Raw genomic sequence first — 25237 nt, forward strand, 5'->3', positions numbered from 1 at the left:
ATATATATGTAATATATGAACAGTATTTATATTACGTGTAAATATAAAGAGTGCATGCATGTATTCAGCCATCAGTCTTTATCCCTTACCTGGGAAGCGTACGAGGCCATGCAAAGAAGAGAGACGGTCATTGTTATCCAAAGGATGGTTTTTGAAGAAGGCTTCAGCAAGGTCAATAAAGACCCCATACCAAACCATCCTATCAGAGATGCTATGATGCCTACCAGTGCTGGTTGTCGGATAAGAGAGGAAGATGTTTTGTTAGTGAGACAGTAAAATTAGCTCCCTTCAAAGCTCTGGAGATACGATGCTTATGTACAAAAATTCAGTTTTTATTTTCTGTGTGACATCGTTTTCTGTGCAAGTGGTGGCGTAAGAGAAACGCAGTGTATGCACTGCACAATCAGATATGCATATCTTGTTCAGAAATATCCATGATTTCAGACGTTACCACACATGCATGTATATATATATATATATATATATATATATATATATATATATATATATATATATATATATATATATATATATATATATATATATATATATATATGTATATGTATATATATGTGTGTGTGTGTGTAGATACACATACATACATACAGGCTAGATAAATAGATATAGATATATATTCGTATACGAAATTTCGTTTTACGGGTGGCTTCAAAAGTTAAATTTCCTCGTTATATATATATATATATATATATATATATATATATATATATATATATATATATAGAGAGAGAGAGAGAGAGAGAGAGAGAGAGAGAGAGAGAGAGAGAGAAGAGGAGAAAAAGAGCTTATATATATTTACCACAACTCGATTAGATTCGGAAGCCGATATCTTGAATTGGTTTTCCATATACTTGAGGTGGAACATGAAGTATCCAACTACCCCAAACCAAAACACTGTCTGGTTCGTCGTAATGATTAAGAATATTTTGTTTTTGGACAGACGCGCCAATCCTGAAAACATTTCTGCAAAGAAAGGATTCATGTACGAAATCAGTGTAGCAGTTCCGTCATGACAATCAATAACTCTTCGAAGAGACCTTTAACATTAGTAACATAGTTTTGACAATACTTATTACTGCAGAAGTTAAAAATAAATATTACAGTTGTCAGAAATTCTCTGCGAGGTTACTGATGGTTTTTCTTTTATTTGAGTTAGTAACAACTTTCCAAATTTAATCGGCTCTAAAGAACTAACTAATTTGTTAAACATTTTAGGTTAAGACTTTGACAATCTAAGTATTTTCTAAATCCAGAATTAGCAGTAACTTTGTAAGTCAATTTGGAGAAGTTTTCAGTCTTCTAATTTTAAAAAGCTTGAAGGTTTTAGTAATGAGTCTTAATCTTATATATTCTGCTTTACCACCTAGGATCATCTAATAATCTACATCATCTGCCAAGGATGAAGTTTTTTATTGAATTATTGTTACTTTATTATACGTTGAAAAGGAACCGCTAACTTCGCAGATATCCTTTTTGGGAGATGGGGATTGAGCAGAGTGTTTTGGATCCAGGGGTCTAGGGCTTACTTTTAAGAGGACAAAGATCAACTAGGAGTTCAACTTGATCATGACTTTTGATTTATACAAGATAAGAGATCTCATATATGGCATTGAGGGCTTCATTAATGAATCCGATGTGCAGAGATAAGTAAATTTCAAGGTCGTACTGTCGGTCAAATATCTAAAAGTAATTTAACCCTGGCTAGAACTTATGTTCATAAAGGATAGAGGTCTCATATTTAGCATGCATACTTCACTAATGAAATTGACGTCCAGTGATGCCAAGGTCAAGGTCATACTTAGAAATCAGAGGTAAAATGTGGCCAGTGTGTGTCACAACTACATTGTTTTAATTCTCAGGCATTCCGACTGAATTAGAGAAAAAAATACATGGCAGTGCTGTCAGATATATGTTTCAACTTAATCTCACCTTGACTAGATTCTTTAACTTTTAAGCCATTGTATAGAGTCGTAAAAGCTCTGTTTCTGTTATAGTTAAGGTTCGTGAAAGTTCAGGTCGATTTTGATTTTGAAGAGTAACGATGGATTGCCATAGATAACGAAAATTCCTTTTTGAAACATCTCGCATTGTACTGAACACGTGAATGTCATTTTAATGCAACGGTAAATAAAAGTTAACACAAAGCCAGTACTTTAGTCTTGATCAGTTGTGAAAGAGGACAGAAAGTAGGTGATCAGAATGCTTATATGGAATTTGCAGGTGTAACGACTTTGGTAGGATTAGAAATGGTGGTGGTCATGTAACGAAAGGGGTCTAGATACAAGTTTTGTATTTTTATTAATTTTTTCATTGTTGTGAGCCCAAGGAAATAATGACTGAATTTTTCTTAATCAAAAGGACCACTCGTATATTTGTGATGCGTACTGAAATGAAATTGTGACTCCTTCAGAAGTTGAAACTCACCTTTATATTGCACTTTACCCAATGGCCTGAGCGACTCCCTGTAAGTTGCGAACGCCTCTTTTCCTTGTTTGGCTGCTGCTCTCAGCCTTACCCGAGTCCTTTCTCTCGCTCCCGGAAGTTGCCTCGGCATCATCATCATCGGAATAGAAGATATCAACATGACTGTCATGATGATCGGGTAACCTGTGATTAGATGATCGGGTAACCTGTGATTAGCGGAACGTGAATGTGGACTGAAGCACAAGGTTCTTGAGAAGAGAAGCATTCTCGGTTTTCAGTTTAGCACATTACTAGTAGGTCATCTCAAGTAAAATAAGGTATTGATTTTGTGAGCTTTGCAAGCAAAGGGAACTTAAGTTTTTTTATATAAAGGTATAGATATTTCGAGCATTATCAGGTTTTTTTTTTTACTGTAGCGTTTCCATGGCGCCTAGTCTGGATATTTTTTATTGTACTTGGAAATATAATATTGAATCGAAGTTTTTCTTTTGGGCTTCCTTATTATTATTATTATTATTATTATTATTATTATTATTATTATAAGTAGTAGTAGTAGTAGTAGTAGTAGTAGTAGTAGTAGTAGTAGTGCAGTTATTCTTGTTACGTTATAAATTAGAAAAAAAATTTTACCTAACCACCAGGCGCCAACCCATTGTGGGTGATTGTCTTTGATAACTGGTTCGACGGTTGGATCCACCCACAGAGAAACTGTGTACGATGCCAATGCTGTGCCAACTACTGGTCCAAAGATCCTCATGCACCCAGATACAGCTTGTTGGGAGGAGAAGAATTCATATTTCAATGTAAGGGCAATAGATGTGAATGCAAGTGCGCGCACACGCTCAAACATTAACATTATACACACACACAAACACACACATATATATACACACATACAAATATGGATGTATGCATATGATGCAAGTATAACTTCATTATACCGTGGTAATAACTATGTAATAGTAATTACATAGTCAGTTACATAATTCTAAATCAAAAGCCCAGGTTCTTATCGTGTGTGGACCAGATGTACTTTTCATTCATAATTCCCAATTTTGTTACAATTTATCCACTAGGTCTACTTGAATCGATATTAAATTATACTTGTGCCCTAATAGTCGTGAATTTTTTAAAAGTTACGAGGATTTACGAAAACTCGTCAGTGTGTTAACGCGAGTGGGGAAATGAAATACAGCGCCGTGCGCTTTGCTTTTCGTCGACTGATGAAACTGTTGTGCCCTTATCATTCTTCTGGTATCCTTCATTGCCATTGCAGTTATGCAGGGAACAGCTATTTCTCTCACCATTCATTCAGAAGTAATGAATGCCTGTTCACTTAATCATACATCCGCTGTACCACAGCCTCTCACCTGCAATACCATGAACCCTTGTAATCTTTGTAGTCTTGAACATCTTAATTGCTCTCCTTATGTTCTCAACAGTTGCTTCTGAAAGCATTCTTGAACTAAACTAGCCTTTTCCGCTCTTACATCATTCAGTTCTGCCTTTCTTATGTCCACGTGCACTCAGTCTTCATAATACTCATTGTCTCAATTCAGGACTGCATTCTCTTGAGACAGTATCTCTCCATTTGATTCTTTGATTCTGAGATATATTTACTTTCGAACCGATCTTCGGGAACATAAAGAATTAATTGTATATTGTCAGTCTCCGTAAAGTTTAGTTCAGCCCGACTGTTTCGTCCTTTGCCGGATCTCTCTTTCTAGAAATTTATATTTATGCATAGGTATACTATTTGTTTTGGCAGTTATTTGTATATAGATCTGTGCGTGTGTTTTTTGTGTCTGTATTTTTCTACGTATTTGTAATCTTACGTTTACATTCTTTAAGCTTATGAGGTTGCATGTGTGCGCGTTTAATTGCTGTTTTATGAATTTCTATGTGCTTGTGTTTGTGTGTTTTCGTATCTGCATATTTGCTGACTATGTTGTTCGCTTGCTTATTTTTTTATACATATTTTTTATTAGTTTTGTTTTATTACAACAGTGCCCGCATAACTATCTTTTAAAGACAATAACTGTTGTTTTATATTATGTCCTTTGACGTGTTTTTACAGTTAAACTGCCTTTTAATTATTTTTATGCATTTGAAATGTCGTTTGTTGAATTCGTTTAACAATGGCGGTCGTTCTTGGGAAACCTCATACGAATAAACTGCCCTCGTCAGGGTTCGGTGGAGGACGAAACAGTCGAAGCTATCGTCTTTCTATAGTAACAATATGCGGGTTATTTTACGACTAACGAACGCATTATGTATACATATATAGATACATTGATATATATGTGTGTATGTATGCATGTGTGCGCGCGCGCGGAACACACACAACTACACACACACATACTATATATATACCACAATACATATGTGTGTATATACGTACGTGTATGTATATATAATATATTTGCTAATTGTAAAGTTAACTGCACAATGTTATTTGGACAAAGTCACCACCCTTTTGTTTTTATTATTGCTTAGTCTCAAGTTAAGTCTTAAGGCACTTTCATATCCTTACCGAAGTAGAGGGGAACTTTGTCCTTACTGACTGCTTCGTCCAAGTAAGAATATCCTACTACGTAGAAGCAGACATTTGCAAGTCCTGACATCACCTGGTGGAAGAAATTCGGTTGAAAATGTATATATTATCTCGCCTATTGGCTTTTGTTATGTAATGCTAGCCTAGTATGTTTTTTCGAAGGGCAAATATGAGGCCGGTTAATACAACCAGTAGGTATTGAAAAGGTCCTCCGGGCAGTGATCATTTGTCAGAACTTTAGTAACATTTTTATTTTAAATATTCTTATAGTATTGTAAGTACGACAACTTGGTTTCTCTTGCGTGTCAGGAGGTCGAATCTCAGTTTTCTGTAAGAAACGCCCATTTTGAAAGTAATCTTTTGATTAAAGTTTAGGGGAGATTGAGAAATTTATTGAAGAAAGGCTGCTTGAAGGGAATCTCTGATGTAAAAGCAAAAGTAGCAAAGGAACAAGCACAGAGAAGAAAGGACAAGGAATGGAATGGGCTCCACCAACTACCACAGAAATATACAGAGATAACATTGAAAAATGTTTTTGAGGGAAAAATATTTTTGTGGTAAAAATTATGAACAAAGGTTTGGACCAACCATCCTCAGATGCCGTAGATATTTAAGCAACAGTTTTTAAGAAAATAATTTTTCTTCAGGTATAGATGACATGTATCTTCATTACGGGAACATTAGAATACTTTTGCTTCTTCCTTTGATGTTAGCTTTAATGGAAATTCATTAATCTCATAAATATAGATTGCACTCATACTACTCATGCCTTGACAAAACTACCGTAGATAGTTATTAACGATAAAAATTAATGGCGGTCTTCTTGTGCAGTCATTCAAAGCAAGGGTGTGTTGAAAGCCTCAAGAAGAAAGATCGTTAGCAGTAGTTATTTAAAAACAAAAAAACTTGAATTTTTTGCTGCTAAGCATCAGCAACTGACCTGTCCTAAAAACTGAAGTGCAGCAACAAGGTACTGTTGGGTTCCAACAGCCGTTCGTCCTTCCGCACAGTCTCCTTCAGTTTCTTCAGCCTTATTGCAGTATTCCCATTCTTACAAATAAATGAAATATATATATATATATATATATATATATATATATATATATATATATATATATATATATATATATATATATATATACATACCTGTATATATATAATATTTACAGAGAGAGGAGAGAAGTTTGTATGCATCTTTATGAATATCGTGTTTGTTTGTGTGTAATATGTATACATCAGTACTGATAATGTACAGTCTATTTAATCACTTTTGTATTCAGAAATGAACACAACATATCCTAGGAGAAAGCTTTATCTTATTTTTTTTTACTTTTTTTTTTTTACTTCTTGGTGGAGAATTATGGATCTAACTTCTTCCAAGAGCAGTAAATTAAAGGAGATGAACAGAGGTATCAGATGATCTTCCAGGAAAATCCTTTTACAGAACAGGTTCAAGTGTTATTCATTTGTCTTGTGTTGAGAAGAATCAAGATGTAAAAATAACACTTTCCTGTACCCTTAAATAATCGTCAAAGGTTAAGTAGGGAATTTAATTATATTCTTTTTCTATGTTGACGGTCACTGTTAAAAATGTTACCTTTTTTAACATTCGAAGTACTGTTGACCAAGTCATCATCATGTCCCTGGAAACAAAGAAATAGAATGATTACGTTCTCTTTTTCCCTGTCGTGATATTTCTTTATTGAATTCTTAACAAACATTCAGACATATTTAATGCATAAATGTTTTGGACTTAATGTTTGTCACTTTTGGGAATTAGAGTTGGTCCCATTAATAAAATAATAATTGGTGCATTAACGACCTAATTGCTGCCAATCTATGTCTGTTACAGTCATATGTTAACATTTGAGTATCTTCTCTAAAGATATAGTCTGTTAATGTAGGCAGGCTTTTCATTTAATTAAGGGTTGTGTATGCAGCAATCTAGACACACTTGTAACAACGAACTATCACAACTACACGTGGGTCTTCCGTACCCTAGCCAGCGAGGAATAATCTCCAGCTCCAAAGATGATGTGAGGAGACATGATGACAAAAGAACCGATGGCAGAAAGAAAAAGCCCTCCTGAAAGCCACCTCGGCCGATGGCCGTATCCTGCGATGAAAGCCAACGGCAAAGACACAAACACCTGCAACACGTCGTTGCCGGTGCTTATAAAACCTGCAAATGACAATAAGGACACTTAGCTGAAGAAGTGATAGTAGCTCTCATGAGTAGAGTGAGTACCAACTGCCTTATTTATTTAATCTTTTTCTTTCTGACACACACATATATTATATATATATATATATATATATATATATATATATATATATATATATATATATATATATATATATATATATATATATAATATATATATATATATATATATATATATAATGTGTGTATAAACTTAATCACGAAAATATGGAACGTGATGAATAGACTGTCTTGCTTTACTTAGCAGACTGAAGAAATATAAAAATAAGTTTACAAAGAAAGCTGATATAAATGACAGATGGGATTACAAAGGAAAAAATTTGTACCTGGAATCCAACACAATTGGAGAATTAGTAGAACTGCCAAAACAGGGTTAGATATTTAAGAGATTTTTACAAAGGATTAGGATCAGCCATTCAGAAGCAGAGACAGAACAGTTAAAAGATTATACAAGGAGGTGACTGACCACCAAAAAACGTTATAAAGTACAACTCAGTAATTCCCTTTTTTTTCTTCTTTGGTAAAAAATTATCATTTTTACAAGATGAACAGTTTTACAAATAAAAATTATGTTAAACATACAAATACATAGAAAATATATATAGGGTAACTAATTTGTAATTAAGTCAGTGATTGTATCTTTTAGGTCATTCTTGAACATTTCTCTAATACAGGGGTCCAAATAATACATGCCAGGGCTAAGGTTAAAATTACAGCAGGAAGTAAGCTGTATAATAGCGGATTCCAAAAGATTTCTTGAAGAGAAGTCTTTCGATCTGGCAGTCACTGAACTTTCAGTGCAATTTATCCTGTGAGAGTTTTCACTTAAATGAATGAATATAGCATTGGATGTTTGTCCATTGGACTCCAGGTACATACTTTTTCCTTTGTAATCCCCATCTGTCATTTATGTGAGCTTTCTTTGTAAACTTATTTTTATATTTCTTCAGTATGCTGAGTAAAGGACAACAGTTGAACGGCCTCACAGTACTCCATTGTTTCTCTTTTTCCTTCTTTTGTCATTTATATTTGTATATTATTTATATATATATATATATATATATATATATACTGTATATATATATATATATATATATATATATATATATATATATATATATATATATATATATGTATATATGTATATAAGATATATATATATAATATATATATATGTATATATATATATATATGTATATGTATATGTATATAAAGTCTGCTAGGAAAGGACGTTTGTGTCGAAAGGCCTAGTAACCACTCTGTTGTTTCAATTTTCCTTCTTGGAAAATTATTTACACATTCATCACACTCCATACCTTCATGATTCAGTTATACATACATACATACACATACATAAACATTATTTATATATATATATATTATATATATATATATATATATATATACGTATATATATATATATATATATATATATATTATATATATATATTATAAATTAGCTAAGTCAATTGAAAACTAAAAGAAAGAAGTACCTATTTTCCCTGTGGCCTTAGCTGAATGTATTGTCACATACTATTAAGTAATATAAACACACACACACACACACACACACACACATATATATATATATATATATACATATACATATATATATATATATATATATATATATATATATATATATATAAAAAAGAAAGAAGTATGTGGCCTTAGCTGAATGTATTGTCACATACTATTAAGTAATATAAACACACACACACACATATATTGTTTTTTTCTTTTTTTAAGTATAAACTTTTATTTTATATATATATTGTCTTTTTGAGTCAAACTTTTTTATTTGTCAAGTAAGGATACAAGAACGGAAGCTTTAAAAGAAAGAACGTTATAAATGAGAAATTTAATATTTATGAATGAATGTACTGGTTGCGTGGTTTAATTTCTCTCAAACCAAATTTCCAAATCATCTCTAAATTTAATATAATTTTTTATAACCCTCGAATAAACCAGAATTTATTTTTAGGTGCATAATTTATATTGGAGAAATTTGGAAGGGTTCACATGAAGCTTGTTTGGGTACTGCGTCTGTATCTGTGCTCAGATGTAGGATAATTACTAAAGAATGGAGTAAATACCTAAGCGGGCTGGTTTCATCTGTAAATGTTCTATACTTGTTCCAAACTCAAGAAGGAATTAGACTTATTTGTTTCTGTGCCGTTCAATCATTCAGAATTTTGAAAAAATTATCGAAGCTAAGGTAGCGCCAGCTATAAGCGATTTGAGATTAATTAATGGTCAAGACCTTGACCAGGTAGTAGTCACAATTTATTATGTGGTATGTTTAAATTGCCTCCCTCGTAAATTTATCACTTAATTCGCTTTATAGAGAGACTGTTTAAAGATTTGTTAACCGATTGCTTAGAAGGGTTCATTTGCATGTATTTGCTTTGATGCGCATTTGTAGAAAAATTAATATGTAAGCCCATCAACATATTTTAATTCGTATAAGATTTTTAACAATATATACTCTAGCTTTTAAGTTTTAAGCGTATTCTTTTACCTAAAAGAGTCCATCGACACCAACAACTAAATGTGATTCAAAAGCTAGTAGGGTTCATAAGCAACGGCTTATGGGTGCCCATTTGAAAGAAAATAGTTCTCTAAGCATCAGAGTAAGGGCACCGCTCAGATTCAGTCAGTCATTCATGCAAGTTAGTCGACAACAATCGAGGTTACTTGAAGTGCGTTGCGAGTCCTGAATTTCTCCAAAACCATGAAAAAAATTTTCCTTTGCATTTGATCAAGTAGCTATTCTTAATATAGAGAGTGCAACTCATGCAGATAATGTTGAGGAAAGGAACTTACGGTAATAAGCCTTCCATAGGGTTCAAGTAAATCATTGAGAAGAAAACGAGGTTGCTAATGAACTCAAAGATATTCCGAATACTGAGACGAGACTGAAACCAAAAATTGTCAACAGACAGTTTTATAGACGAGGATAATGTGGTTGATGTATTTACTCAAGAAACCTGCCAAAGCATGACTCCGCAAACCATCCTGAAATTGGAAGGACTATTCATGACAGTGGTGATAAAAGTTATGTTGCGATGAGGTACGTATGACATGTGACAGATACCATGTGATGACCCGCTCATACTCTTAGTGATAATTATTGTTGTAGTGAGAAGGAATGTTAGCTACAAAAAAAAAATTGTTAGTCGAGACAGACGAATCAAGATGCTGAACAAAGGTTGAATTCTAGAAGCTGATCCGAGATGCAGAGGTTAATGTCATGAATTGTCTGTTAGAATTAGGACTCTGCAAATGATAGAGTTGATAAAATGAGGACTCTTTTGAGATTAACATTGTGTGTGGTTGTGGCAAATCAGAGTAATTTTTGACTGTGTAGATTACCATATTGTTATTCAAATTTCCAATAACATTGTTGTGGTGGATGTGGCAAATCAGAGTAATTTTTGACTGTGTAGATTACCATATTGTTATTCAAATTTCCAAGTGAAAACAGTATTCTTGTCGAACTTTGTGCTAAGGATGATTTTACAAGTTACACGCAATACGTTGTGTGATTTAATTTGTCATGACAAATATGTCTGTGAAAAAAAAGAGTGGGTCTTCTGCAGAACCCTTACGGCGAAGACAGGATGCAATAAAGAATGGAACGTAAGCTGAACAACACTTGATTACTTGACTGATCGAAAAAACAACTGTCAGTGTTCTTCCTTAACCTTTGTTTACGAATAGGTACGCAGATGGTTGGAGTGGCTCTGTTCTCTGTTGAGTGAGTGCGCTTGTTAAAGGCACCTTGTCATTTTACTATTGTAGGTCATCTATTATCTTCGGTATTTTTCTTTTAAAAAGTAAAATTCATTTGGCTAATGGCCTGTCCACACTAGCGGCCATGCCTGTCGGGCACTTGCAGCTCTCTATATTTTCTCTCGCTTCTGAAGCAGTGTTACCAGACAATCGTATCGCTCTGGCTCCATACTCAGCCAGTCAGTATAGTGGAACGGGTTATGGGAACAGTGTTTGCCCGTCGGTTAGTGCCCGCTGGTGTGGACAGGGCTTAAGGAAGTTCCGGTGACGAGTCATTTAACTCAGGTTATGTTTTTATATAACTTCATGAGAAGTATCAAGTTCTTGTTCATACTATTAGCCAAAGCCCGGTAGTCGAATTTGTTGGTTAGGCCTGTTCTCGTATTTTTGGTTTGTTACCTATTGACATGTGACGTTTGCTCTGTTATCTTCTATTCTTGGTCCATTTATAAGTAATGTTGGTCCAGTTTTTTTCTTTTCATCCCAAATCAGTTTTAAGCAATATTAAAGTTTGTTCATACTCTCAGGTGTTCAAACTTTGATAGAGATTATTTTTTTTATTTTTCTAGTCTAAACCCTTTATGATTATGAAGCACTAGGTTGTAAAACTGCATGGAATTCAAAGCATTAACTGCTTATAAGGCATTCGAATAATGCATTTAGGCAAGAACGAGGCTACTTTGGAAACGAACGTATTTTGAAGTTGGTGCCATTGCATTTACAAGTTGTGAATTTATCTCGACCTTTTCACATGATGACTTCATATCTAGAAATGATCTTTTTGACTACCATGAAACCTCTCAGTCTTTCTCCCTCTCTCGCTATCTTCTGAGAACATCGCCCAAAACAAAGCAGATTTTGTTTTTCTCAATGACTGTCGCAAATATAAGTTAAATATTGCCTGAAAGTAAAGCGTTCAATTGTAGATGATACTCGGTACTTTACCATTGCATAATTGTTTGATGTGATAATTTTTAGAATTGGAAAATATGTTTACATGGCTGTTTTATAAATAAACAAATTTATGAATACAAACCTGACACCGAACTAGGCAGTTTGAACCTCCTTTCTACTGTGGTCAGCGTCCCGGTCGAGTAGGTGAAAAATATACCTTGTGCAAACGCTGCCAAGCTGAAAGCTACCAGGTAAGTCTCGGGTCTTGCCAGCTTCTGCAGACCAGCGCTTGTCCATCGCCCGATTCCACATCTGTTGATGCAACAACTTTCGTTACATTGTGGTACTTCTCATAAGTTTCGGAAAAGAGAAGACAAAAGGGCTTGGGCATCTGCCATAACAAGAACATGAATTGCATTACTAATTTTTATTCACACCTGCAGATTATGTTGCATATTGTTTATTATTGTTGACGTCAGTCAGTCTGACTGCCTACTTCTTATTGTCTACCCTTCACCTTCATCGCCTCACGTAGAGAACGATTGATATTTCTTTGTAGATGATTTTGACATGATATTGTGCTGGAAGGTATCAAAACACAGATGCATCTCCTTCTTCAAGCTCTTGAGTGTTTCAGTTAGAACATTTTAGATGTTCGCAGACGTATACTTCACATGTTTATGGCCCCCTATTTTTTAAGATATTTCATTGGAGCACAATGAATATCTTTTGTTCATGGGAGCTTGAATCTACTTAACTATTGCTGTGGTCGTGGAGGCATCTCAGACATTTCCCGCAGGAATACTGCTCACATTATTCCTCTTTTGACTCTTTCTCCAGTAATCAAACACAAAAGAAAAGAATAAATTATTAAACTTAATGACCTAGAATTATATACTGTAAATTATGTAAGCTGTCTGAATTTGTTATTGGTCTCCTTACTGACAAAGTTTTGCAGACTACAGTTTTCCTCCAGTTCTCCATCTGATTGTTCCTCGGTATGTATGCCGCATCTACCTAAACAGTTGATGGGATTCCCTAGAAAATTGTGTTGATGTGTTGGAGGGAGACTGTCCGTCCGTGTGTCTGTCAAATTTACCTTGCCATCACAACTTCCCTTGAACAGTTGAAGATATTTCAGCTAAATTAGGTACAAAGGTGGGGAGACCATCGTTTAAATGTGAAGGAAGACAAAATGTCCGCTTATCTCTAAGACTGTACCCGTATGTCTTGTTTGTGTGCATCTTAGGGTGCGTCCACTCTACAGTAAAACGTGTCATACAGACATGCGGGTAAAATATCACACACATCACAAACTAGTTCATTACAAATCAGCCACTTATTGGTGGTCTTAACCAGTGCTTCATGCCCTTATACAGCATGTATTAAAGTTATTCTCCCTTACAGTCGTTGACTTGTTTTCATCATATTAGCGTTACAAATGTGATAGGTGTCCAGTGTGTCTTTATGACTTGTTTATTTGCAGCATGGATATACCCTTATGCGTACCGTGTCATCACGAATTTGTATCACATTTTTCAAGTGATTTTAGTTAATTTTATGTCCGTCACACTTGCCAAGTCATCACAGCACCTCGTACATAGTTGAATGGGTTTCGGTAAAACTTTGTGCAAAGGTGACCAGCGTGCATAAAAGTGTGAAGAAGTAAATTGTATGTCTCTGTGTCTGTTGATCTCCGAAGCTTGGCTCAAACATAGACCATCATGCATGGATTTGCATGAATTAAGGCGGAGATTGTATGTATCTGGCCGCCTGTTTGTGATTTTGTTTGTCACACTTTGTCTTTCTTTACATCTTCAGCTGAAACCCCTTGTAGAGAGAGTCAACAGACTATAAACCCAAGAGGGCTCCAACGGGAAACCAGCCTGCAGAGGGAAACAAGTTATAGGAAAAGGTGATAATTATATCAGTATTAGGGAATAGAAAATAAAAGATACACATGAAATTCAGGAGATATCAGCACAGAGCAAGAATGAATTTGCTCCACGCCTAAATATTTGGAGATCAGAAAATTACACAACTGCACTAGGCAAACAGTTCCACATTTTGGTTGTAGCCAAGATAAAACTCCTAGCAAACTGAGTAGCATTGCCAAAAGCCTTATGCGAGAAAATGGCATACTGTAGCAGCAGCCTGCCTAGTGTTACGACCAAAGACAGCTAGGTCAGGTAAATAAGAATGCAGAGGATGTTTGTCATTATAGTACATAATGAGCTCACTTTAACAGTTGGTAAAATAAACTTGACTGATGGTATTAATATGTCAGAAAGTTTGAGATGAGAGTCAGCATCCTAAGACCATACTGGAGAACAGTACTCCAAACAAGGAAGAAGAAAAGCAAAAACACGGGCATAATAGTTTCATCCCGAAACATTCTAAAACATTTCTTCAAGATGCCTACCTACCTTTTGAGAAACGGAGGAAGCAGTATTTCGTATATGTTTCTTAAAAGTACCTTCTTATCAAAAGTTATACCTAAGTCTTTTTAGAGCTTTTGACATTAAAACTGTACCATTTAAATTTAAATAAGGATGCAAAGGTAAAAGAGTTCTGGAATTATCATACTTTTGAGTTTTCGAAGGGTTAAGCTTCATGCCCCAAAGCCTACTCCACTCATGACTACGTGCCAGATCTCTGCTCAAGGATTCTGCAACCACAGGCCAAAGATGTGATAAGTGTAACATACCCAGAAGAGTAGGATCATCAGTGTATGCACTCAGTTTGGTCTCCAGACCTTGCCATATGTCACTGGTATAGATAAAGGTCCAAAAACACTATCTTAGGAACACCTGAGATGACTTTACTAAAACTACTATACTGGCCAGCAGCATTTAAAATTCATCTAAAATATTAAAAGGTCCTCCAGTTCCCAAAATCTTAGCTTGTAGATAAGTATTTCTTGATTCACGTGGTCAAAGGCTGCACTAAAATCCTAGATTAACCATGCGTGTCTGTGCACCCTCATCAAGAGCATTCTGCAAGATGGTAGATATTGGGAAGAGTGCATCACAAGTACCAAGGCCTATACAAAACCCAAACTGTAATGTTGGTAGCAGGTTATTATCTTCAACAAACCCACAAAGCTGTATAGAGAGCCGCTTCTCAAAACCCTTAGATAAAACAGGGGTAACTGAAATCAGCCTATATTCAGAGGGACATGAAAAAAAAAGTATATCTTAGTTTAACCAGACCTCTGAGCTGATTAACAGCTCTCCTAGAGCTGGCCCAAAGGATTAGACTTATTTTACGTGGCTAAGAACCAATTGGTTACCTAGCAACGGGACCTATAGCTTATTGTGGGAATCCGGAACACATTATAGCGAGAAATGAATTTCTATCACCAGAAATAAATTCCTCTTATTCTTCACTGGCCGGTCGGAGATTCGAACTCGCGGCCAGCAGAGTGCTAGCTGAGAACGGAACCCACCCCCCAACGAAGAACTTAGCAGAGGGGCATGAGGATGGACGTAGCCCCTTTAGCAATGCAAAAGTTTCCCTTCCTCCAAACAGAAGGAAAACTTGCAAGTCCAACTAATCTTGTTTGGCTAACTGTCTCGGTGTCTGTCTGTTAGTGGGGATGTTACACTTACCTTGCTATTCAACTCTACAGGGTAAAGGAATTTCAGTCAAACTTGGTACAAGGTTATACTGCCATGTATAGAATTTATGTAAAAAGAGATATGCCCTTCTCGACTTCTTTCCATCTGTGTCTGCCCTTCTTACCTTTTCCTTGCAGTTCCCACATAGCAGGAGGGATTTTAATCAAACTTGGTAGTTACCTACATGGCCTTCAAGATTTTATCTGTTGGAACACTATTAGAAAGTAATTACTTCAGGTCAAGGGGATATTTCTTGCTTTAGCAATAATCTCAGGATGCTCATGTAACATCCTGAGGTTATTCAAGTGTTTTTGAGATTTTTGCATTCGGTTAATATTAGCACTGTTAGTGTTTCGAGAGACCTTTCACGATTTAGACTATTTTTATGTGTTCATGGAACTTGGGAATTTTCCAGCGCACATAAAACCAGGTATTTGTATTTTTATTTTTACGTGCTGGCACAGGAATGTCCATCTCTAACAACTGGTACTTTATAGAATTGGTATGTCTGAATGGTTAAGCGTTGTGATACGGATAAGGATGCCTTGCATAAATACAGAAAAATATTTGCTGTGGGATATATGCCACTTATTTGGAATATCTTACATCGTGAAACTTTCAGGGCCAAGAATTTCTTCTTCCATGGCAGGGCTTAAAATAATGGGCTCCTTTTGCTCTGTCAGCAGCGGGATCTTCTCCTTGGTGTCCCTTTCTTCTTCATTATTCTTGGCATCCCTCTCTCCCTTTTCGTCCCCTCCATCTCTGCACCCTTCGTCAAAACTTGATGGGACGTGAGAGGTCATCCCTCATTTGTGCGGAGAGAGTCAGAGCTGCGTTTTGTTTTTCTTCTTGTAGCGATATTTATATCCTGTTACCTCTAAGAAAAAATAAAGGAAGAGGAAAGTAATAAATATGGAAGTTCTTGGATGGAAGGTTGACTCATGTGATTTTAGGTTGAGAGGAAAGGAAATCTTAGCCTAGAGAAAAAATACTTTCAACAAAATTCATTTTGACGAAACGAACAAATCAGTATCTGGACAGTTTTTTCATTTGTGATCACTTTCATTCCCATTTTGAATCAACTTTTGCATCATTGAATCACTTTATTGTTGTAAAAAATAACCCTGTTATTTGTGACACCATTAGGAAAAAACACTTGTTTCTTACTTGCTAGCACTCAGTAATATAAAAAGCTTGGTAGTATAAAATTGCAAAACGTAACTTATTTTCGTTAGCCTTTAATCCCGGCACTTCATCGCCTCACAGAAGTCGAGAGAGACTGAACTAGCGATGCCTAGCGATGTCATCACTTCTAGATTTTCGTATCCGCAATTTGACCTTCAAACAGATTCATTCTCTGGCGCGCACTGTGGCCTTAATATTCTCTAGTACCTCCCCTCCCAATCTCTCTCTCTCTCTCTCTCTCTCTCTCTCTCTCTCTCTCTCTCTGTTAGTTGTCAGGTTTTGTTCTTATTTTATGACCAGGGTTTCTGTACGATTTCTTGTGACCCTCTGAAAAAAATATTCTCTCTAATTTCGCGCTAACTTATATATTGCAAGGGACATTTTCTCTTTATCACTTTCGTAATCTTGGAGACGTTAGTTAGCGGGAATATAGGATGTACAGCTTGTGAGATTTTCTTTGTTACCATAGAATTAGGTATAACTTGAGTAGCTGAGTAGCAAAGCAAATAATAAGCTGAGGTGCCAAAGTCGCCTTATCCTCGCCAGACAGCAAGTATTTGCTTGTAACCAAGTGCTGTTGTATTTCAATATAATTTCACAGGCGCGTTATATATGCCGCCACCAATATCCTAGTAGATGACATATAATAGATTTTAAAAATTTATTTTTTAACAGTGTCGTCGTTCCACCAGTGGAGGACGGGTTGTAAATTACATTTTTCATAATCTAAAAACAAAATTTAATTTGAAAAATTACATGACAGGACGGGGTACAGTGGATGTTTTTCGTAATCTGGTCATTGAGACCTTTCAGGTGATGTATAACATGAGTCGTATTGAACATTAATTTCCATTTAGAAAAGATCATTTCACTATTCACAAAGAACCCTTCCTTCCCTTGGGCTTTGATGCCAGGGACTAAATGATTCAGATAGGTAGTAAATAGTTAACTCTTTTTCAGTGTTACAAATATTAAACTAAAACCTGAATAGAAAAATATCACACTGACCTACGTTTAGGCCGGGCGGCTGCTCCTCCTACGGCGATGGTTTTGCAACAGCTCTTCAGATCTGAAGTGAAGCCAAGCCCAAACCGTGAATTGATCAGCTCCCACGAATTATTCCCCTCATGATTTGACTTGTGATTTGATTGTGCTTTCACGTTTCCAATAAATGGGTAGCTTGCATGTTACTCGGTGTCAACTAGTCGCAACTTTAATCCTTTTGTCCATTGCTCATTAAATTTTATCATCATCCGTAGGTGGCATTTTTCTGTTGGACTTCATATTGTCTCCGGTTAGTGGTGATAGTTGTGAATTCTGAGATATCTCTATTCCTTGGTCTTTTAAGTCGAAAGGGACGAATACTTGTATTGTTTTGATGTTGATATCGTTGGCTTCTTTATGTGTCCTACACCTATTGGTACCATGTAGAAATTTTTTTATGTATTTTTGCTTTTCTGAGACTTCATTAGAAAAAGTTCCTTTATGGGATAGTGCCGTCAGTGCATCTCGCGTGACCTACTGTTGGCGCGACTAAAGCGCTTTTGCGACATCCCGCTGGGCCACAGCTGCGCCCACTTTTCAATCTATAACTTCGCCTCCTTTACCGCTTCCTTTCTTCAGTCTTGCTTTCCAGCCTCTTTAGATCCTTGTTCTTCACCTCATTTATGATCTCTGTCTTGCTGTGGAACCACCACAATTCCATCTTTTCACTGTCTTAAGCGCTGAATGCCGAAAGCGCCCGAGTGATTGGCTGTACAGTACAGCCTAAATTTCATAAAAATCAAAATTAGAAAAATTAGGAAAAGTGAGTTTGAATTTTTTGAGTAGTAGGAATATCTGACTTTTGCACTGCATCTTAGTCGGCGATGAAACAAAGTAGCAAACTTTTGAACAAAGTGGTTCGTTGTGTTCCTTCTTAGCCATGGAAATATCATACTTCCTTTTATTCCGCTAAAAAAAAAAAAAAGTCGAAAATATAAAGTCTGTATTGAAAATAACCATATGGGAAGATTCGGATGGAGAAAATCGTCAAAAGAAGAGGAAATGAAAACCTCTGTTCCCCTTGGGAGCTTCACAGTGGCTTCTTCTGTTATGAAACACGAATTGCTGTTTAAGAAACGCAGACTACCCCAGGGAAATCACAGAGAAACCTTACACATGACTCCAGGGAGTAAATGCTTCAGTTTGACTGTTAGGCTTTGTAAAATATTTGCCAGTACTACTTATTACTGTGATTATGGTGGAACACAGTTTGAAATATTACGGTTAAAATTGTCACATTTAAGTTAGAAATTGACAGTAATTTCCAGCACAGTGACCCCAACTTCACGAAAGTAACTTTGTGGTCAGGTCAACCCTACATCCTCTTGGAAACAGCATGACTGCCAACACGCACTCTTGTTGAATAAGTGCCTCCGACACGGCCACCTTGTATTAACATTACCAGATCACAAAATACCGTGGAAAAAAGGTACTCTGTGCTCGGAGTGGAGGGCTTGTTGTGATAATGTGTAATTTCCGTAAAAAGTTTTGTTTTCTTCTGTTTAACTGGTCATTGCTCTATAGGTTTGTCGAAATTTCATTGCCAACCATAATTTTTTAAAGCAAACACCGGCATCCAGCACCGTTTGTTCTGTATTAATGTGTCCAGCGAAATGTTCAGCACTAAAGGGTATTGTAAATGAAGAAGATTAAAGTTGTAAGATCTACCAGGGACTATGCATGTTTACTGCATGCAGAATGATAATCGGAAAGGCTTTATTTATATGAGAATATATCACAAGCTGCATACAAACATGTATTTTAGTAGCAGTTCCCTTGTGCAGCGCGGTAGTGAAAATATAATTATTTTTTATTATAGGTCGAAACAAAAAAATGAACTTTTCAATTGTAGAAAACGAAATGAAAATAATGATTAAAGTTAATGGATTTCAAACTTTACATGGCAAGCCTGTTCTGTAAACTGAAGCCACACTGACATCCATTTCAGGGACCGCGAGTCATCGTTTTTCTCAAATATCTTTCAGACTAATTATTTGATCGAAATGGTACTTTGAATTTGGTAATATAGTGCATTATAAAACGGTGTTAGTTAAGATGTTTACTCTTGAATTTCAAAGGCAAAGTCGCATGAGTCAGCAGGGCTAATCTACCCAATCGAACGTCCGCTATTCCCCATCTCTCTCTCTCTCTCTCTCTCTCTCTCTCTCTCTCTCTCTCTCTCTCTCTCTCTCTCTCTTCATCGCTGTTTTTCTCATCCCTCCCCCAATACCTCTCTGTAATTTACTATGTGCAGTTAAATACTGTTTTCCATGATATTTTTCAATACCAACAGATAATTGGCGAGTTCGCAATGAAAAGGATAGCAAGGTTTGACGTATAACAACTATAATAATGGTTAACTTTTCCCAACGTTTTCTGTTAACAGTATCCTTGGCGTGTTAGCACAACAAGGGAGGTGTGGGAAGGTGCAGTGAGACGGTCCAGAACCTCCGAGGATGAGTACTGGTCCACGGATGACATCCACCAACCTGTGGATCCCGTAATTATCAACATCGAGAGTGATAACGAGGATGATTTGTTCCTTGATAGTGACGAAGACTGTGAATAAAGTTCCTGTGATATTCTCAGATGTTTGCAGCACTTTTCAACCTATGATTATACGTAACACACGTTAGAGAGAGAGAGAAGAGAGAGAGAGAGAGAGAGAGAGAGAGAGAGAGAGAGAGACCGATTCCGTAATTCCTTTACCACTCTGTTTAGTAGTGTTAATTATATACTGGGTTGTATGTTAAACTGTGATTTAATTTTGGTTACATTGTCTTTTCTGCATGTAGTCAACACGTCGATACGAGAGGTAAAGGATTGAAGAGACCGTGATGGTAGGCACATTATACTGGGTGAATAGGGTGAAGGTCATAAGCCCTTTAGCCTACTCCCATTTATATAACTTAAGAAAATATAATAACAATAATTAAATGAACACAGAATCTACTTAAAACCAACACCCTTCTTCTCCATTTATATAACATACAATAACAATAATTAAATTAAAACAGGATCATATAATAACAGGACTCAATATAATAAAATAGATGGGGAGGCCAAGAAGTGGGTTGAGGGGAGGAGGGATGAGGAGGGAAGGGGAGGGGAGGGGAGCGAGGCAGGGAGGACGGGATGGGGATAAGGACATTCGAATCACATGAGTTTGGCGATGCTTGGCAACACCTGACTCCATTTGGAGGTGTTTTGTACACCGGGTCACTGTACGATTTCGATCAAATAATGCGTTTGAAAGATATTTGAGAAAAACAATGACTTGCGGTCCCTGAAATGGATAGCAGTATTAATTCTGGCAAGGATGCCAACACAATGTGCTTTCTTAATCTTTTATTTTTGTATCTTAAATGGAATAAATTATGATGACATTTCTCTTAAGATGACAAATGAAAACCCATTAAATTGGAGAGTATTGCCACATTACTCACTTGTAAATCACCAGCAAGAAAAAGAAAATAAAATATGATAGCCATTTATCAGTGAGGTGTAGAGATGAGGAAGCAACATAAATCAATAAAAATCGAATATATAGGCATGGATCTTTTAAAGCCAGAGAGAGAATGTTTTTCTTAACTATTGTCTTCTACTATTAGAGCCTTGAATAACAAAGCATAGACGATGTTATTATTAAGTTTCCACTCTTATTACAGCTTCATAATATTAATGGTAGGGCATCAGACAGCCTCCCGTGTCCGTTTCTCTGTTGGTTTAATGATTCATAAAGACAGGTATACCAAGTAAATAGACAAAATTCAACACACGGTGGCATGTGCTGATCAACAAGAAACCCATAGTGTGTTAGGCTGCGTTCACACTGCAATAAAACTTGTCATAAATGCACATTTGCAGTTCATCACATACATATCACAAACAGGTTGAAAAGAAGTTAGTGACAATGTGGAATCTAGGATGAATCTCTAGTTTATAATTGATACAGTAGCATATCAGTTTTGAGCCCTGTTTCAAACTGATCACTGCCCCTCAGGTATTTGAAAAGGTTTTTGACCTAGTTTTGAGGTGGCTGGACCTAGAGAAAGTGAGAAATCTGTTATATTTGGATGGTTGGCTCACTCCAGCATAGTCTTTGGAAGAGGTTTTGAGAGAAGTTGACACAAAGGTTAGGCATAGTAGTCAACCCTCCAAAATCCAAATTGATTCCAGTTCATTCGAGTTGTTATCTGCAAGAGGATATAAATCTGGTTCTCTTTTAGGCTTCTCGAACCCAGAAATGGGTTGACAATCTTCTTTCAGATAGAAAATTTGTACATTTGTTGAGACTGAGGTATAGACCTCAGTTTCATCTCAAGAAAAACTGGCTACGCAAGACTAACCCAATTCAACTTGAAGGAGGTGAGTCAGGAGGTGAAGGACACTTCTTTGGTGGACCAACAGAAATCTCCTTCTAACAGGAATGCCTTTGGGGGACCAAAAGTCAGACCTATCAATATATTCAAATGCTTCCATCCAAGGTTGGGGAGCTGAGTCGGGAGTTCTGGAATTGGTGACAGTGGTCAAAGAGTACTTCTTTCACATCAACAGTCTAAAACTGCTGGCAAGCTGGAAGGCTGTGATGGAGTCAGAGGAGTTATGTTGAAGTAGACAATAGCCTGTTTACCAACGACTTAACCACCTTATCTTACAACTAGGAAGAGAGGTATGAAGTCAAGTCTTTACAGTTTAGTCCAAGACCTCCTGTGGACAAGAGTAAGTGGAATAAAGTTAGTTCCTCAGTTTGTTATGGGAAAATTGAACGTACTAGCAGATTTGCTGAGTTGGAAAGGAGAAATTCTTACATGGAATGGACCTTGAATATAAAATTGTGTAAGCAATGATTGAGATTATGGGGAAGTTTACCTAACCCATACTGTCAGACTTGGGTAATAGATTTGATGTTAAGCGACTGGGAGGACATGGTAGTATATGCCCGTCCCCATTTGCCATGTTGAGGCAAGTAATGAACAAATTAAAATGAACTCAGAATTAAGGGATGATTTTTGTATCCTCCTGGTGGCCATAAAGAGAAGGGTTTCTTCTAACACTTCCATCAGATTTTCCATGGTATTTACCCTACAGGAAAGATCTACTCAAACAACCTTATGTGTATAAATTTCATCTAAACCTCCACACACTTCGAATGAATGCATTGCGACTCAATCTCATGTTAGAGCAAAAGGCTTTTCAAGAGAGACTACTGTACTAATTCAGTCTCAGGTCAAAGAGATTGTCAACTATCCAAACACATCCTCATCACCAGAGGTCACCATGTTGATCCTGGTGTCAGTGTAGAGGAACTTCCTGCACCCAAACCTTTTCAAGTAATAGTTTGGTTTTTCGTCTCCCTGAATAGTGAAAGTAGTTATCTGTCTCTGCCTTTAAGATTAAACGTTGCCCTCAGTTATCAGACACATGAATATGGATTTGTCTTATGATAAGGATGTATAAGATGATCAGATTCTTTGAAACTGAGGTTCCTAATTCTAGTAATTAGCTTGGAGCCCTGATGTAAAATTAAAATAATTGATGCTGTTGCTCTTTATTAAAACACTATTCTTCCTTGCTCTTGCTAGTGCCAAAAGAGTGCAGGAAACACAAGCTTTGTCAGCTAAGGTGGGATACAATACTGGTAATGCTATTCGAACTTTTTTTTACCCTTGTTTAGAACTAAGAATGATTTTGAGTGTATACAATTACCTTGATCTGTTTCAGTCTCTGAATACCACGGATTTGGTAGGAGACGAAAATGAAACTTGGCAATGCCCTGTTGGAGCTCAGAAAGCTTATCTAGAAAGGATTAAGGCTGTTAGAGAGTAAGTAAAGAAGCTCATGCCAGTTTAGGAGATGAGCACATACTTTGAGTTTAAGGTAAAAGCTCATGATGTAAGAGCTGTTGCTACGTTGAAACTTTATCAGTGCACCTCACGTGGTGCATAATAAGCACTACTTTAGTGTCTTTGCAGCGTGCCTACATCCCCTAGCTGCAACCCCTTTCATTCCTTTTATGTGTACCTTCGTTCATATTCTCTTTCTTCCATCTGACTTTCCACTCTCTCCTAACAATTGTTCATAATGCAGCTGCGAGGTTTTCCTCCTGTTACACCTTTCAAACCTTCTTGCTGTCAATTTCCCTTTCAGCGCTGAATGACCTCCTAGGTTCCAGCGCTTGGCCTTTGGCCTTAAACCCTATTCTGTTCTATTCTATTTTATTAACTGATGTGCTGAATGCTGCTGAGTGGATGAGTCAGGCATTATCAGAAAGATGTAGAAATAGTTTATGTAAATTGTCTCACCTTAGGTCAGTAGCTTGAACCCAAAAGAGGTCACTCATTTTTCTGTCCTCCATTTCTAAGACGTTTTTGATTTTTGAGTTATGGAAGGTGTAAGGGTACTGATTGTATTTAGGAGTAGGAGTGTGTCTTCTCAGAGTTATTTTGTTGGGTCTTGCATCTTGGTCTGTAAGAGGGAGATTCTCACTGTAATGGCTACTTCTGCTGCCATAGCCCTGGTAGTACCATTGACTGATGAAGGACTCTCAGTAGAGGCAGCACTAGCTGTGAAGGGTTCTTATCAGGTAGACGTTTTCATTAGAATGGCATTCCCTTATTTTTTCCAGTTGGTTGGGTTGTGTAGGTGTTAAGGTATAATGCCCGCTCCCATCCACCTTAGTGTGGTAATCAGGTAGATGAATATTTGATAGGTTTTATTGAAATAATACGAATTTTCATTTCAAAATGAGTTACTTCCGTACTTACCAAACATTCATAAAACCCCTCGCAACTTTCCCACAATCCAGTGGAGAAAAAAAGAATGGCAGGAAAACGAGAAACGCACTGAGATACCTGCAAATGAGAGGGCGCAAACTGAGACCATCAACCCGACCAAGTATAACTGAAATTCTTTCTTGCTGCGTCCGTCATGTTACTGCTATATGAATGCTCGCTAATAACTTATTTTATTTTGAAAATTCGCATATATGATGATTCTTTTTTGTTAACTGCGGTTGAGTACTGCCAGAAAGCTGATTTTTGTTCCTAATTCTTGTGGTATCAATGCCTCTTATGGTTTCAGATCTTTTAATATTATTGGAGTATTATTCTCGTGTAGGGAAATGAGTGGTCGCCATGGAGTTTATATCTTTCAGACAGAATGGCCTAGATCTGCAACTTCCTTTGGCCCTAAAGGAGTAATTATCATGTAGCCATTTTCCATATATCTCATTAATCATGCGCTCTGTAACATCCCTTTTTGACGGTCAAATGTTTTTGTGGACATCGAGTCTTGTCTCATTTGAAGGTGATGTCGAAGCAGTTCGAACTAATCGAGGCAACAGCTTCAGATTCACTCGCATGAAAATAACAGCTTCTCTTGAAGGAGGAAGACTTATCAACCTTTACAGACTGTAGTCGGTATGTTACTGAATTAAAGAGCTTCCTTGAGCGAGAACAACAATTACTGTTTACATTT

At 36.5% G+C, this 25237-nt stretch overlaps 1 protein-coding gene across 1 annotated transcript; it reads right to left on the reverse strand.

Moving 5' to 3' along the window:
- Nucleotides 1-278: 278 nt before the first annotated feature.
- Nucleotides 279-16873, reverse strand: LOC136836214 (solute carrier organic anion transporter family member 74D-like). Its single transcript, XM_067100217.1, has 11 exons — nt 16697-16873; nt 16136-16406; nt 12052-12221; nt 6994-7178; nt 6594-6639; nt 5937-6046; nt 4976-5069; nt 3073-3213; nt 2443-2625; nt 818-981; nt 279-296 (listed from the first exon to the last, which is right to left on the reverse strand). Exons 2-11 carry the CDS (start codon nt 16330-16332, stop codon nt 279-281), a joined length of 1308 nt encoding a protein of 435 aa, XP_066956318.1. The 5' UTR covers nt 16333-16406; nt 16697-16873.
- Nucleotides 16874-25237: the final 8364 nt, after the last annotated feature.

Source organism: Macrobrachium rosenbergii, chromosome 56 (assembly GCF_040412425.1).
Source record: "Macrobrachium rosenbergii isolate ZJJX-2024 chromosome 56, ASM4041242v1, whole genome shotgun sequence".
In the NCBI taxonomy this organism is placed as follows: Eukaryota; Metazoa; Arthropoda; class Malacostraca; order Decapoda; family Palaemonidae; genus Macrobrachium; species Macrobrachium rosenbergii.

Coding starts and splice junctions, on each gene's coding strand:
- LOC136836214 (XM_067100217.1), bottom strand. CDS start 16,332: ATGACCTCTCACGTCCCATCAAGTTTTGACGAAGGGTGCAGAGATGGA. Junction 7,179..12,051: donor ACTGCCTAGTTCGGTGTCAG/GTTTGTATTCAT, acceptor TGTCATTTGCAG/GTTTTATAAGCACCGGCAAC. Junction 982..2,442: donor GGGTAAAGTGCAATATAAAG/GTGAGTTTCAAC, acceptor CTTTCTTTGCAG/AAATGTTTTCAGGATTGGCG.